The sequence below is a fragment of the Myxine glutinosa genome, chromosome 7 (assembly GCF_964187855.1).
Source record: "Myxine glutinosa chromosome 7, kmMyxGlut1.1, whole genome shotgun sequence".
Lineage (NCBI taxonomy): Eukaryota > Metazoa > Chordata > Myxini > Myxiniformes > Myxinidae > Myxine > Myxine glutinosa.
In genome coordinates this window covers 162,620,761-162,637,257 of record NC_136267.1, presented here as the reverse complement: position 1 = coordinate 162,637,257, position 16,497 = coordinate 162,620,761, and the positions used below count along the sequence as shown (strand labels likewise).

The 16,497-nt window shown below is 45.2% G+C and overlaps 1 protein-coding gene across 1 annotated transcript; it reads right to left on the bottom strand.

Moving 5' to 3' along the window:
- Window positions 1-2,877: 2,877 nt before the first annotated feature.
- On the bottom strand, window positions 2,878-4,829 carry LOC144892850 (uncharacterized). The gene is made up of 2 exons (XM_078781178.1): window positions 3,801-4,829; window positions 2,878-3,581 (listed from the first exon to the last, which is right to left on the bottom strand). Exon 2 carries the CDS (start codon window positions 3,557-3,559, stop codon window positions 3,011-3,013), a length of 549 nt encoding a protein of 182 aa, XP_078637304.1. The 5' UTR covers window positions 3,560-3,581; window positions 3,801-4,829; the 3' UTR covers window positions 2,878-3,010.
- Window positions 4,830-16,497: the final 11,668 nt, after the last annotated feature.

Sequence of the window (16,497 nt, the reverse complement as noted above, 5' to 3'; positions counted from 1 at the left end):
TATATCCCCCCCTCTATTTACATGAAATGGTTTGGTCCATTCGCAACGCCAAAGCGAACGGCGAACGGCTTGCGAGTACAGTGACAATCCCCCCCCTCTATTTACATGAATGGTTTGGTCCATTCGCAACGACCACAGAACCCCCCCCCTCTATTTACATGCAATGGTTTGGTCCATTCGCAACGCCAAAGCGAACGGCGAACGGCTAAATCGCCATAGCTCGGTAAGTACTTGTCCGATTAATTTCAAACCTTGAAAAGGCACATCCTCGGGTCCCCAGCAATATACCTGGCAAGTTTCAAGTATATCGGACCGGTAGTTGTCGAGAAATCGTTGTCGCATACATACACACACACATACACACAGAGATTAATGGAATTATAGATAGATACAGGTAGTGGACAACAAATAGGACCTGAAGCTTATCTGGGCCCGGGCCTAATGTTGCAACCGAAATTTGGTGCCATTCTGACTGGTGTGTCTGGTGAAGAAGATTTTTGAAGGAATTTACTATGATATGATTTACTAATGAATTTACCAAAGGGGGCCATGGTGCCCGAAAAAGGCCAATCCCTGCTCTGTGGGGGAAAATGGCCTCTAAAGGTGGTTCTTCTTACTAAGTTCGCCATTTTGACACACTTCTGGTCACATGACCAGAACGAGCTTTGCATTGCCTGTTTCCAGTCAGGAGTGGAGCCTTGCTGCCAAATTACAGCCGGATCAGCCCAGCGGTTTGGCCGGAAAAGTCGAAATAGGCGACGGACGGATGGCTTGACAGACGGACGGCGCATGATGACAATACCTTTTCTAGAATTTCAATTCCAGATAAGCTAAAAACGGAAACACCTGGGTAAATGAGGAACACCAATTATTTTGAAAGCAACGACTTCGACACAGGTATGGCCCATGTTTTAATGAAGCAAATAACATCCCAGCATGCTTAGGGTGATGTATAAAATGCTGCACAGGCCCGGTTGCCTATAATGATGGCTAGTATGGCTCAATAGGAGACCTCCATGACTTAGGGTGACCTCAATGAGAGGGGTGATGGTTGGGGCTCGTTTGGCATGAGATGAGCTTCAGTGACGAAGACAGCTAGCTCTCTATCATTGGCATCTGGATCTCTTCACATTTCTGCTAATCACCTAAATATTCATTTATTTCCTTTTATTCCTCACCGAAAGGCTTCACTTGTACTAGCAAAGCTGGTAAATCAATAGGTTTCTAATCTTCATGCATTTTCATTTTCACCACAACCTGTGTTTGTTTTTATGTTCTTACCCTCCAGGCCTCTACCTTCACTCCTAAAAACCTAACATGTCCTTGGTTATATATATGTTCAATATCCTAAACGACTACACCAGAAGGCCCTCTAGGAGTCTAGGTGATTATGTGGGGTGTTCCAAATTAAAATGTTCATTATACTTATCAAAAGGACTATGGAGGAGTGGGCCAGTGTACATGCAGGAGGGGGGTTGCTCCCACATCACTGTACACATAATTATACTTTTAAATACTTTATGTTGAATTTTAAGCCTGGTGTTGGCTTCGCGGTTAGGGTGCTGGCTTGGGATCCTAGGATCCTGGGTTCGAATCCCAGTCAATCGCTGAATTAACGCCAGGGGGGTTGACTCAGCCTGTCATCCTTCCGAGGTCGGCAAATTGAGTACCAGCTTGCTGGGATGAATGATCATGGTGTGTACCCCGGTTTAGAATAGGTACACCGTATCCCTGCGCATCGTAAGAGGCGACCAAGGTTTGGCGTCAGGAAGGGCATCCGGCCCTAAAAACATTGCCTCAAACAGGGAACCATGATTGTCATGGGGCCCACAAGGCTAACTCCCGCTCTAGCGGGGAAAATGGCCTTAAAACGATCATTCATTCATTCATATATGTTGAATCATGAAGAACACATAATTAGAGTTGTACGTCCTCATTTTCCTTCCTCAATGAAGCTGGGGCTCACTATTGCTTTATTTTATCTATTTTTGCTGATATTCTGAATGATGCATTTTCACTGCGTAGTGCACAGAGTATCATTTGTAAAAGTGATGAAATGAACAAACGTGTATGTCTCCAAAAACGACCAGGACAAAGAAGGTGATTGGGAGGATGTGGTCGATGATGAGGATTGTGGAATGTGTACTAAGAATAGGATTACCACATTTGTAAAGAAGGATCGGGTTTTGGACAAACAAAGAAACCTGGATTTAAAACGTGCACTGCCCCAGGTTGTGTGGACTTGCCTCCTGAAAGATGCAGAGAGGACCTAAGCTGCCTCTTAATAGGATGCAGCTCGATTGGACGAATGCAGTGGAAACAGAAGTTGATCCTGAATTGGGAAAGAAATCATTTTACAAATGTGTACTGGGGTCAGAAGGACTTAATTTGGTAGACACTTAATTAGTGATGGGGATGTGAACAATAAAATTGAAGACAACAATGATGAAGTTGTGGACGATTGTGTGAAGGAGAAATTGGCTGACAATGAGAATGTTAACAACGAGGTTAAAAACAACGATTGTGAAAATGTAGATGATGGTAGAAAGAAACAATTAAAGGTGGGCGCGATTCGGAAAATTTTAAGTCCGCTTACCGCTTATCCGCTCCGCCAGCCCGTGTAGTCCGATTCGCTTATCCGCTTCAGCGGCCGAAAATCTTAGTCCGCTTACCGGTTATCCGCTTCGATTCGATTTTTTAAAAGCGCTTTGACGTTTTTAAAGCGATTTTTGACGTTTCCAAAGGGAATTTAATGCTTTTTAAGCCTAAATAGCCATTTCTAACTACTACAAAGACAAACAAAGCTTTTAAGATCCAAAAATATACATTTTTATTTAAATAAAATTTATTCAAAATTTATTGAAATAAAGTTTTCCACTCGACTCTACTCTACTCTACAGTTAATTTAAATATAATTTTAATATATGCAAGTTACATTAAAGAAAAATCAATTTGCCCGTCCTTTCTTTGACAAGAGAGTCTACTAGTCAACAGACTAGCAGTCTGTTGACTAGTCCTCGTCTTCCTCCTCCACCTCGTGGGCCTTCTTGAGGATTTGGAGGTTGCCCTTCATGAAGACGAGGGCCTCGAAGTTCGGTGCAGCCAGGGCCGACCTCTTAGGCCTGAGGATGTCCGACCCGTAGCTGAACACGCGCTCGACCGAGGCAGAGCTCGGGAGCGGCGTGTTATGCCTGAGAAATAGAGTTACCCAAACATCACGGAACTCGAGCGGGAAGAGATTGGGCGAGAGCCCCGGGTTCCCCCTCAGCGGCTTCCTCGACCAGTTGTTGACCTCTTCCCTGATCTTCTCCTCGAGGTTCTCCTCCTGCTGCCCCTCCTCCATGGCGAACAGGTAGTCCGTACTGCTCGAGCCGGGCTGGGGTCCCTGCTGGGGGGCAGGGTCCAGGTGCTCGTCAGGCAGGACGAGGGCGAGCAGGTCCCTGATGAGCTTGTCCCTCACCAGGTCGCAGATGGCGTCGTTGTTCTGCCTCCTGCAGATGGCCCTGACCGTGGCGAGCTTGTGCTGGGGGTGCAGCGCCGTGGCCATCAAAAGGTCCATGTCCACGAAGAGGTGGCTGAACCTGAAGTAAAAGAAAAGTTATAAAACAAATGTCAAATAATTTCAGATTTGTAAATTGAAAAATTAAATGTCATTCAACTGATTTTAATTCATTTCAAATGAATCATTAGACCGGCAAGGATTTTTTAATCATTTAATAATAATATAATATAAGAAGAAAGAAGCACTTATTAATTTTCAATTCGTTGCGATAAAATATAATAATAATATAAGAACTAACCTGCCGTCAACTTGGTGCACGTGGCCTTGCTGTCCACGACCTTGAAGAAGGGGCGATGTGCCTCCACTTCTGGCTGAGGCTGGAATTGTCTGTGTCCATTGTCACGTTGATCTCAGCCGACTCGATTGAGTCCAGCGACATCCTGCTCTCGCTGCGTGCGAGCTGAGGGGTCAGGGCGCAGATCTCCTGACTGTCCTCCACGTCCCCCATCATGTTGACCGCCGGGTTGTGGATGTCGTTGTGCTGGGACTGCTGGTTTGCGTCGCTCGTGTGCCTGTCCCTGGCACTGCCGCTGGGCTGGAGAGTCAGAAATCTCTCCATCTTGACGTTATTGCCGCTCTAGCGTCCAATAAAATATTCAGTTTTCACTTATTATTCACTTAAATAAATATTCACAATTCTAGAGTAACGGCTCAGGCTAACAGCTGATTTGGCGAATCGCGATGCGCTTTAATTTTTCGGTAGTCCGCTTACGCTTATCCGCTTCGGTTTCCGGGGGTTGTTCCGATTCGCTTATCCGCTTCGAAAACGTTAGTCCGCTGCAGCGGATAAGCGGATAAGCGGACTTTCGAAGTGGACCGCCCACCTTTGGAAACAATTGACTGTGAAGGAGAGCAACGAGAGATGTGAAGCAATATTTGGCATAGGCAAAACCCATCTGGAGCCTCCTGAACCATAGCTCAAGGAAGAGTTGAAGGCTGAGCTGAGGCTTCATGAAATAAACCGGCCGCAGTCACATGTCAACTACCCCACCTTCAAGCCAAAGAAGGAAGAGTTTGACACTTCTGGCTTTGGTCATACAGTGGTCTGCAAAAGTATTCATCCCTCTCTAAAGTTTTCACACCACCTGAGCTTATTCCATGAAGCTTTCAAATCAAACTTAATATATAGAGTCTTCATAAATTACTCCAAAGTGATAAAGCTAAAAGAAATCAGATAAAATGTGAATAGTTTGATTAACAGAGAAAAATCAGATGATTCTCAGTTGCGTAAGTATTCAAACCCTTTACGTAATTAACCCTAAATCACTTCAGGAGCAAATTATTTGTTTGAAACGTTACAAAATAAGTGAAATAGGTTTCACCTGTATGTAATCAGGGGTTTAGCATAAATATTAAACTCCCCCACTTATCTAAGGAGTTTTAAGGTGCAACTAACTCGGCCAACAAACAAAGCAAACATGAAGACCAAGGAGCTTTCCAAATAAGTCAGACATATAGAGGTGGAGAATCACCGTTCAGGAGAGGGCTATAAGAAATTTTTCAAGGTCAATCATTATCCCTTTGAGTATGGTAAAATCCATCATGAAGAAGTGGAAGATGTATCATACCACCCATACTCTACCCAGATCAGGTCACCCAGATCATGTCATCCAAACTCTGCAGCCAGGCAAGCAGGAAACTGGATTGAGATGTCACTGCAAATCCAACAATGACTTTGAAAGATCTGCAAGGCACTCTGTTGTGAGATGAGGGTCAGTGTTCATCAATCAACAATATCCCGATCTCTTCACAAAACTGGCCTCTATGGACAGGTGACAAGAAAGAAGCCATTACTGAAAAAGACGAATATAAAAGCTCACATGGAGTTTGCGAAAAAGCATCTTAATGATACTGCAGGCATGTGGAGAAAAGTTTTGTGGGTAGATGAGACAAAAATAGAACTTTTTGGTCCAAATTTAAAATGTAATGTCTGGTGCAAGCTTAACTGCACATCACCAAGTCAACACCACCCCTACTGTCAAGCATGGTCATGGCAGCATCATGTTATGGGACTGCTTTTCATCAGCAGGGACTGGCAAGCTTGTCAGGATAGACGGGACAATAGACGGTGCAAAGTACAAGATGAGAATCCTTGATGAAAACCTGCCCGAGTGAGCCATGAATCTGAAACTGGGTAGGAGATTCACATTTCATCAGGACAATGATCCAAAGCACAAAACTAAAGCACAAACAAGCTGCGAACATGCCCGCTGTCCCTGGCCACCAAATAATCCTGACACGAATTCCAGGTTTATAAAGGGTTCCAGCAGCCAGTGAAACCTCGGCTACCATGCAACACGTTTGACGCACACCGTTTAATCTTGGGGGCACTCGGCTTGCAGAGAGACAGAGTATGCAGGCAGCAATATGAAGCAGAGAAGCAAGAGCAAAGGAAGGGCAGGAGAAGAGTATGGGCTTGCCAAGTAGCTGGATGCCCGATTGGGAGACATGCCAATTGCAAGTATGCCGGCTGGTTCTCTTTGGTTCTTGGAGTCAAATGAGATAGAGGTGAAGATTAGAACAAGGATCGAGGTGTCCTATGAACTGGGCTTTAAAAATCTAAAACTTCACTGTCTGGTGTATTCCATCATTTGGAAAGTGAAACTACTCATGCTTCCTCACTCAGTGTGATTCTGGCCTGATTACACTGACCGATTGGTTGATAAATCCTGTAATTGGCAACTGGAACCGTTTAAGGTCGAGTTGTGGATTATGTTTCTTTATTATCGCAGTTTTATATTCCCATTTTCCCATTTCAATGTTTATAAATGTATTACTTTGTGGTTTGACCAGATATTACAACCATGTGGGAATGTATCTGTGCAATGCTTACAAAGCTGTAAATTATTTCAAAGCAATCATGTCAATAACGAAAAATGGAAACTGGAAAATGGAAAAATGGAAATAAAGAAAAATGGAAAGTTTCTTCATTATGTTTTTGTTAAGAGCATGTATTGTGGTGACCCTGTGTTCCAACAATGGACTACAAAACATCTCAAAAATAAAATTTAATAAATGCCTTGTCTAGTCGGAGTCCGACAGGATGGGGGCCGAGATATTACACTTACTTTTGAGACGCCTAGTCTGAGTTTGATTACCGACTAGATAGATTAGAAAATAAAGTCATATTGGTGCTTCGCAAAGAGGGAATTGTCTCGGATGGACATTAAGTTTTTTTTGACCCATCTGTTGACATCAGCTGGTGGATGTTGAACATCCCATGGTGTATTTCGAGTAGCGTATGCGAATAATCACCTGAACCCTGAACAAGTCACAAACCTTTCCCAAATTATCTTCAGTCAATCATCAGGACTGGCCAGATGGTTTTGTGAAAGACTTGGCCATCTGTGTGGTTTTCGAGTACTGGATCCTAATCCTACTGTTAACTTACAATTGGTCGCTGCAGGCTTTGACACCAATACACATTTTTATTACGGAACCTAGGCATAAAAAAGCTATGTAAATATATATATATATATATATATATATGTATGTATATATATATATATATATATATATATATATATATATATAATTATATATATATATATATATATATATATACAGTATATGTATATATATATATATATATATATATATATATATATATATATATATATATATATATATATATATATATATATATACACAAAGAATTAAGTTAAGCACCCCTACACAACGAATTAAGGTAAGCACCCCCTAATATATATTCTTTGTGTATATGTATACATTGGCATATATTCTAAGGTATGTGAGATCAAATAATGATTGGTATGACATTAGCAATTATCCATTGATGAAATTGAGTGATCAAAGTGAAAAAAAGTGATTGGTTGAGTCAGTGATCCGATCACGTGGGTCCTACACACGTTATTGACGCAAAGATCGCTAGAGGTCTTCTCAGAACAATGACTGTACGTTAGAAAACATAAACGTCATCCACACTGTCCGTGATGGACCTATAGCTCCATACTTAAATTGAGGTGAAAATATGCCTAAAATTCCCAAAAAATTTCACCTTAAATTATTCAGAATAAAATATTGAAAACGGCATGATTGTTATGTTTTTATGTGACCATAATATCACTTCTCCAGAAAATATAGCAATATCATGGGTATATTACACTGTTTTGACGACAACAAACTTGTAATGTGCGAGGTTGTAAAAAAACGGGGGGGGTGCTTAACTTAATTCTTTGTGTGTATATATATATATATATATATATATATATATATACAGTCACGTGAAAAAGTAAGTACACCCCATGTAAAGTTTTGACTTTTTCAACATATTTCAACATACAGCTATTTGATCTTCATGTCAACAATATTGAGAGATGAAGGTGATATAATATAACAAATATCATGAAACATTTACATTTTGTAGTCCATTGTATAATTTAAATAAACATAAATGCAAATTTCGCATGTGGAAAAAGTAAGTACACCCCCACATTTATTACTACTTCAAATACCCAAAATTAGAATCAGGTGCACCAGCTCAGGTGCAAATGATTAGAACATCGTTAGAGAGGATCTTGGAGGAACCTGTCTTGTTTAAACCTCAGACATTTAGTTTGGTTTGCTCTTTGTTGTTGAAGTGTGCGGCGTCACCATGCCTAGATCAAAAAAGCTCTCTGAGGCCTTCAGAAAGAAGGTTATAGATGCCTACGAGTCTGGGAAGGGATTTAAAAAGATCTCCAAACAATTTGAAATCAATCATTCGACTGTCCAGAAGATCATCTGCAAGTGGAGAAGATGCCAAACAACTGCCAACTTTTTCAGGCCAGGCTGCCCCAGCAAGTTCAGCCCGAGAGCAGACCGCAAGATGCTGAAAGAAGTCTCTAAGAACCCGAGAATGTCATCACGGGACCTACAGGTAGCTCTTGCCACTGTTGATGTCAAAGTACACGAGTCTACCATTAGAAAGAGGCTGCACAAATTTGATCTACATGGGAGGTGTGCCAGGAGGAAACCATTGCTGTCCAGAAAGAACATCAGGGCAAGACTAAAGTTTGCCAATGAACACCTAGGCAAAGACCAGCACTTCTGGAACAATGTGCTCTGAACAGATGAGTCAAAGGTAGAGCTATTTGGCCACAGTACCAGAAGACATGTTTGGCGAAAACCAAAGACAGCATTTGACCACAAGGACCTGATACCAACTGAAAAGCATGGTGGTGGAAATATTATGGTTTGGGCAGCTTTGCTGCATCAGGGCCTGGGCAGCTCACCATCATAAAATCCACTAAGAATTCTTCATTGTACCAGAGAGTGCTTGAGGATAATGTCAGGCCATCTGTTGGAAAGTTGAAGCTCAACCAAAGGTGGACCTTGTGTTACGTGGTCCTCCCGGTGACTACCTGGTCTCGGTGACCCCCGGACCGTGAGAGGAACTCCGCCAGAAAGATCTATGATTTCTGCACTTTCGTAACGCAATCAATATTAATTCCAATCAATAAGAAACCCCACACCAAGGATCCGGAATAATCAATGATATATTCCCCGAGCAATCAACAACCATCCACAATCAGCAATCAATAGTACAACGATGTAAACTCATCTATAATATTAATAACTCTAAGATGACCATCTTATACATTCCTCACGTGAGCCCCACTCCCGACTCCCTCCGTGGTCAATGTCTCTCACAATGTCTCCGTACTCCTGTAGTTCGATCTCCGCACGTGGGCGGTTGAACGGACCCTTCCTGACGTGCTTTCACCGGGCACGTCCCGTACCGGGAACAACGGCTGCAGCACGCACCTCCTGGCCAAGCAAAGCGGGTAATGTAAAGCAGGCAAAGCAACACGCGGCTTGCCCAGCGCGCGGCCCTAGGTGCGACCCGTACGCGGCCTTGTAGACGGCGAGGCGAACTGTGCCAGCTGCTTGGTTCCGTGCACGAACCCACAGTGACTTGACGTGTCAAAGGGTAGTTACACGTCCCTGTAACTCCTCTCGCCAGACGGGCTTTGAAACGCCGATTCTCTGACGTTGCTCAATCGATACCGCCCGCCTCCGAGCTCGGCGAGGAAGAAGAAGAATCGTCGCGTCTCCCGGACCTCGTGTCTTTTCTTCTTCCGTTTCCGGTCTCCTTTTTCTCAGAAGGGCTCCTGACCCTTTAATCACAACAACCTTTAATCGACTACACATTGATAAGCAAAGCCCGGAATAGTAATTCACATTCATTCACATAAATATGTAACACTCCCCCCCTTCAAGAAAGAAAGTTTGAACCCAGCGAAAACTTTCTTTGCCGGCCAACTTGGATAAACAAACCAGATAACTCACCCCCCCCCCCCCAACTCATCAGTTCCCCCCGGGCACAGTCATCACTTAAAAATAAAGCAACAAAATTTCACACGATCCCCTACATTAATTCCCTCTGGACCAAGCGTCAACCACTTCTGGTTTCTCTTGAATGACGGTTAAGAGGTGGTGACCAAAGCCCCCAAATTTAAACCTCTCTAGAGCACTTTTTCGGGAGGCCCAGCGGAATATTCCCTACATGGACGCCTTAAGGAATGTGGAGTTCACGGTTAGTCCGGGGAGGAAAGTTCATTACATGGACGCCTTTAAGAACGTGGAGTTCACGGTTAGTCCGTGCAGGAAAGTTCACTACCTGGACGCCTTTAAGAACGTGGCGTTCACGGTTAGTCCGTGTAGGAGCCCCGGCTCGGCGGCTTCCCCGTATATAGTGCTTCAACTTCTCCAGACTCCTACCCGTTACGGTGGTACCCCTTGTCCCAGCCGTTACCTGACTGGCGGTCTCTTTCTCGGCCAGTGCTCTGACATTCATTATTTCGGGAGGTGCCGTAACTCTGGGAGCCTCCATAGTAATATCGGCTGCTGCCAACCCCAAAACTACTGCCAAGTTGTCCTCTTCTGTAGACCTCTCGACGCCTATGAAAGGCCTTCCCTACTGTTATGGTCCGACCCTCCAAATCCTTACCATTCCAATTCTTCTCTGCCTCCCTGGCGTCTCTTGTGCTTGCAAACGTGACAAAGCCGAACCCTCTTGAACGTTGCGTTTCCCTGTCTTTTACCACCCGCACTTCCACCAGCGGCCCATATCTGTTGAAGACAGAGGTCAGAACTTCTTCCTCTGTGTTGAAGTTCAGTCCCCCTACAAATAACTTGGAACTTTTGTCGCCATCCCGAGCTGGTGGGGTGTTATTTTCCCTGCTGTGCTCTTTACCAACCCTCGGGTTACCATAAATTTGCCCCCCGGCCAAATCATTCCCAATAATCACAGATACTCCCTCTACAGGAAGCGTGGCTTGTAAACCGACGGTGACCGGTCCTGACACCAAATCGGATTCCAAATGGATGACATGAAGTGGGGCACAAACACAGCCACCGATCCCTTGTAAGCGAACACTATCACCAGTTACGGTACTCTTTGACAATGGCAAAATGCCTTCCAGCATTAAGGATTGATGGGCTCCTGTGTCCCTCAAAACCCTAACCGGTCTTGGGTTAGTCAAGTCTCGCTTGAGTGAGACCAACCCCTCATAAATAAATGGTTGGTAACTCTTCTGTGGGCGATTTCTTACGTTTGCCATCGCATTCGGAGTTGTACTAGTCGGACTCCGCTCTGGGTCTTCCCTTTTCATGAGGTAACAACTGGACATCAAGTGTCCAGGTTTCTTGCAAAAAGCGCAAGTAGGCCCGGAGGAAAAACTCGTGGTCTGCCTTGGGCCCCCCGAAAAACAAGTTTGTCTTGGGCCCGCAGCCCTCTGATTTCGAACAGGTGGGGTATCCGCGTTGTCCCCATAATCCTCTCGAGGCCGCCGCCATGTATTGTCGTTCTCCGCACCTGCTGTTCCCCACCTCCCCTGCGGAGATCTAGGCGAGGAGTTAGGTTCGTGGACCCCTATCCGGTGTGTTAAGGCATAATCATCTGCCAGGGTGGCTGCGTCCCACAACTTCGGTACTTTCTTTTCCTGCAGGTACACTTTGATGTCCTCGTGGACACACTGTTGAAATTCCTCCACCAGGATCAAGTCACGCAATGTTTCGAAGTCTTTCCCGACTCCTTTTGACTCACACCACCGATCAAACATGTTTTCTTTCACTCTGGCAAACTCCACATGGGTCTCACTCTCCCTCTTCCTGGCATTCCTGAATTTTTGCCGGTAAGCTTCCGGAACCAACTCATAGGCTTTGAGGATGTGCTTCTTCAATACCTCATAATCTGCACATTGGTCCATTGGTAGTGCCGAATAAATCTCTTGAGCTTTTCCCACCAGCACACTTTGTACTAGTATGGTCCAGGCCTCCTCCGGCCAGTTTAACTGTCGAGCCACTTTCTCAAAGTGCGGAAAAAATTTAGCGACCTCCTTTTCACTGAAGGGTGGAACCAGCCTCACATGTCTGCCCACATCCCAGGTGTTCTGGCTAGGTGTCGACCCCGTCAGCAAGGGTGGTCCCTCTCCCCGTTCTCTCATTAACTCCAGCTCCTTGAATTTAATTTCTTGCTGAAGCTCCATGTCACGTTCCTTTAATTCCCTTTCCGCTTTTCTCTCCTCTGCTTCGAGGTCCCTTGCAGCTCTCCTCTCCTCTGCTTTTCTTCCTTCTAACCTTTCCTGGAGTTCTCGTTCTACTCTCCTTTCCTCTGCTTGTTTCTCTTCTCTCCTCTCTTCTGCTTTCCTTTCTTCTTCTGCTCTTTCCTTTTCTGCTTTCCTTTCTTCTTCTGCTCTTTCCTTTTCTGCTTTCCTTTCTTCTTCTGCTCTTTCCTTTTCTGCTTTCCTTTCTTCTTCTGCTCTTTCCTTTTCTGCTTTCCTTTCTTCTTCTGCTAACCCTTCCTGGAGTTCTCGTTCCACTCTCCTTTCCTCTGCTTGTTTCTCTTCTCTCCTCTCTTCTGCTTTCCTTTCCTCATCTTTGATCCGTTCCTGGCTCCGTAATTGCAACTCCAGTTTCCGGAGCTCAACGTCTTCTGGTTCTTCGGGTAGCCACTCCCAGGCGACCTCGTCCCATGTTCCTAATCCCACCATAGATTGTATCACCGTGGTCTGCAACTCTGCCTTCCTCAAATTAGTTCGGACCTCCAAGTTAAAATGTTTGGCCAATTTCAAGAGGTCTGACTTTAGTAACGCTCGGAACTGTGCCTCACTCGGGGTTACCGCAAAGTTCTGTGCCACAAACGCCATGGTGCCTATCGTTAACACCTGTTAACCTTCACCCAAGACTTTACCCCAATTTCCCCAAAAATTTACCAATTAATACTTAATTAATAAATTTTAATTAATAAAAATATTATTTTATTATTTTATCCAATTTTAGATCCCGGACGTAGACCCAATTGCGAATCCGCAAATCGTAATTTGGACGAGCCCCCAATTCTGTTACGTGGTCCTCCCGGTGACTACCTGGTCTCGGTGACCCCCGGACCGTGAGAGGAACTCCGCCAGAAAGATCTATTATTTCTGCGCTTTCGTAACGCAATCAATATTAATTCCAATCAAGAAGAAACCCCACACCAAGGATCCGGAATAATCAATGATATATTCCCCGAGCAATCAACAACCATCCACAATCAGCAATCAATAGTACAACGATGTAAACTCATCTATAATATTAATAACTCTAAGATGGCCATCTTATACATTCCTCACGTGAGCCCCACTCCCGACTCCCTCCGTGGTCAATGTCTCTCACAATGTCTCCGTACTCCTGTAGTTCGATCTCCGCACGTGGGCGGTTGAACGGACCCTTCCTGACGTGCTTTCACCGGGCACGTCCCGTACCGGGAACAACGGCTGCAGCGCGCACCTCCTGGCCAAGCAAAGCGGGTAATGTAAAGCAGGCAAAGCAACACGCGGCTTGCCCAGCGCGCGCGGCCCTAGGTGCGACCCGTACGCGGCCTTGTAGACGGCGAGGCGAACTGTGCCAGCTGCTTGGTTCCGTGCACGAACCCACAGTGACTTGACGTGTCAAAGGGTAGTTACACGTCCCGGTAACTCCTCTCGCCAGACGGGCTTTGAAACGCCGATTCTCTGACGTTGCTCAATCGATACCGCCCGCCTCCGAGCTCGGCGGGGAAGAAGAAGAATCGTCGCGTCTCCCGGACCTCGTGTCTTTTCTTCTTCCGTTTCCGGTCTCCCTTTTCTCAGAAGGGCTCCTGACCCTTTAATCACAACAACCTTTAATCGACTACACATTGATAAGCAAAGCCCGGAATAGTAATTCACATACATTCACATAAATATGTAACACTTGCAACATGACAATGACCCTAAACATACCAGTAAATCCACCAAGGAATGGCTGAAAAGAAAGAAATGGATGGTTCTGGAATGGCCAAGTCAAAGCCCGGATCTAAATCCCATCGAGATGTTGTGGGGGGATTTGAAACGAGCTGTGCATGCAAGAAACCCCTCAAACATCGCACAGCTGAAAGAATTCTGCATGGAGGAGTGGGCAAAAATTTCTCCCAGTCAATGTCAGAGACTGGTAGACAGTTATAAGAAACGCCTACTTGAGGTTGTTTCTGCCAAAGGGGCAATACCACCTATTCGAGCCAAGGGTGTACTTACTTTTTCCACATGCGAAATTTGCATTTATGTTTATTTAAATTATACAATGGACTACAAAATGTAAATGTTTCATGATATTTGTTATATTATATCACCTTTATCTATCAATATTGTTGAAATGAAGATCAAATAGCTGTATGTTGAAATATGTTGAAAAAGTCAAAACTTTACATGGGGTGTTTACTTTTTCACGTGACTGTATATATATACATACATATATATATATTGTTACAGACGCGGTTTAGATGTTATGATGGGCCGAGCGGATGGTCCAACCGCGACCGAACAGTTACTCCCCGATTAGAACCCAAACGTTGGCCGGATCGCACCACAGATATTCAATCGGGAAAACTCTAAAGCGACCGAAAGAGAAGGAAAAAGAGAAGAAGACAGAGTACGGAGGAAGAACAGATTTATTATACACACACAAGCAATGGATGGAAGAAGCAGTCACACAGCGAATCGTTAACTTACACTACTCAATTTACTTAACCCCAGGACAACGATTAGGACAGACGACGTTCACACTTACACGGGGGAAATTGCAGGCAGGGATGGCGGAGGTGGGTTGCTGGAGAGGGAGGCAGGGTCGGAGGTAGCAGCTCTCAATCCTTCGCGTTTTTGGCGGGAAAACCCTCGGTCGCGTCGACGCTGCTGATACTGTAGACGTCACGCGCTGGCTCGGTCACACCTGCTCCTCTCCTTCTGGTGGAGCCGTCTCCCTCCTCTCAGCGCGTCTCTCCAAAGGTTGTTTCCTTTCCAAGTACCTCTCCTTTTTGGCTTGGAGCGTCTCTCCTCTCACAGCTCACAGCTCAGCTCACAGCTCCTCTCGCATGTCACCTCTTCGCTCATCTCCCATCTGGTGAAGCAGTCCCTTCCAGTCGCTTTTATCACTCGGGGCGGAATCAAGCCACCGGCTGCGAGGGCACGCCTACCGGGTCGCTAACCGCGGTGCTGGTTGGCTGTTAGGGCTGTCCGATTCCTCCTTTGATCAGGACGACGTGCCACGCCTGTGAGTTGGCGGCTCCTACCCCCCCTCTTCTCCGAGATGAGCACATGGGCAATGGCGGCTTGCGGGATTGAACACCACTCGCACCCCTTTTGAAAGGAACTTTGGAGAGCGGAGATGTTTGGGGAAATTGAAAGGGCCTACGCTTATTTTGTTTGATACAATGCAAAGTCAATCTAGTGGGAAACACATATTTAGCCTACATAGAATAAGGAAATACACTATTTAAAAAGATATATCGTGGCCTGTGTGTAAGTTTCATGGAATTAACTAGGAGGACGGCTGCGACCATTATTTACATTACGAGGGTGTTACACACAACAAAACCATACTTTTCACATTCGTTACACTTCCTCCAAAATTGTTACACTTCTCAAAAACCGTTACACTTCTCAAATTCGTTACACTTCTCAAAACCGTTACACTGCACCCTCCTTTCTTCAGGCCCGCCCTCGGGCCTACAAAACTTTAACTTAGTGTGACACGTAGGTGTAATTCCCTCTACTTTTAACCTGACCCTGAGTGTGACAATCTTAAAACACAAATAAGTATGTCCCCCTATTGCATTGCACCCTGTCTAACAGACTCAAGCCCACAGCTAACCGAATTACGGAATTATTCTCAAACTATACATTTACGGTGGGGAGCATTATTTACAATGACGTTATTTCTTATTTACAACGCAACCCAGGACCTGTGTTTTTTCTTTTTTTTTCTTTTTAGGGAACAAGAAAAAAGAAATTCCTGTTGGGAGGGAGGAGACAGCACGCATTGCATCGATGCACCAGTACCAATACCACCAAAGCACCCAAAAGCACCAAAAGCACCACAAGCACCACAAAGCACCAAAAGCACCACTCGGTGCGCAGTCACCATGGTTCATAATAAACACAACAAAACAACTGGTGGTGGTCTTCTCTTTCTCTGCTGGGCCGATGTTCTTCCCGACGTCTTCTGGCTTCATGCGGCCTACTTGGAAATATAAAAAGCACAAACCGTGTCCATTTTTATTTAGGGCAACAGGGGCCAACTAAGGGTGGTCCACCTGTTTGGCATAGGTGCCACCTTACCGAGGTCCGCAAGCAAGATTCCCTGGCCACTATGGCCGGTCTCCAACAGAGGTGCCCTGCCCCAGAACCTGGGGTCCATCAAGTGGTACTTGGCCGCAGAACAGCGGTCCATAACGTGGTACATCAACGCAATGCATGCTGGTTCTGGGAATCTCGTGCGCACAATGGCCACCTCACGCACGCTCCCCTCGGCCCCCAATGGCGCACAGGTCATGTGGGAGACAAAAGAGACAATTGAGCGAGGGGTAAGGTCACAAGGGTACACATCAATAAGGCAATGCAAGGCGAAATGCGTACGGAGGGCGAAGTGAGAAAGCT

Coding starts and splice junctions, on each gene's coding strand:
- LOC144892850 (XM_078781178.1), bottom strand. CDS start 3,559: ATGGACCTTTTGATGGCCACGGCGCTGCACCCCCAGCACAAGCTCGCC.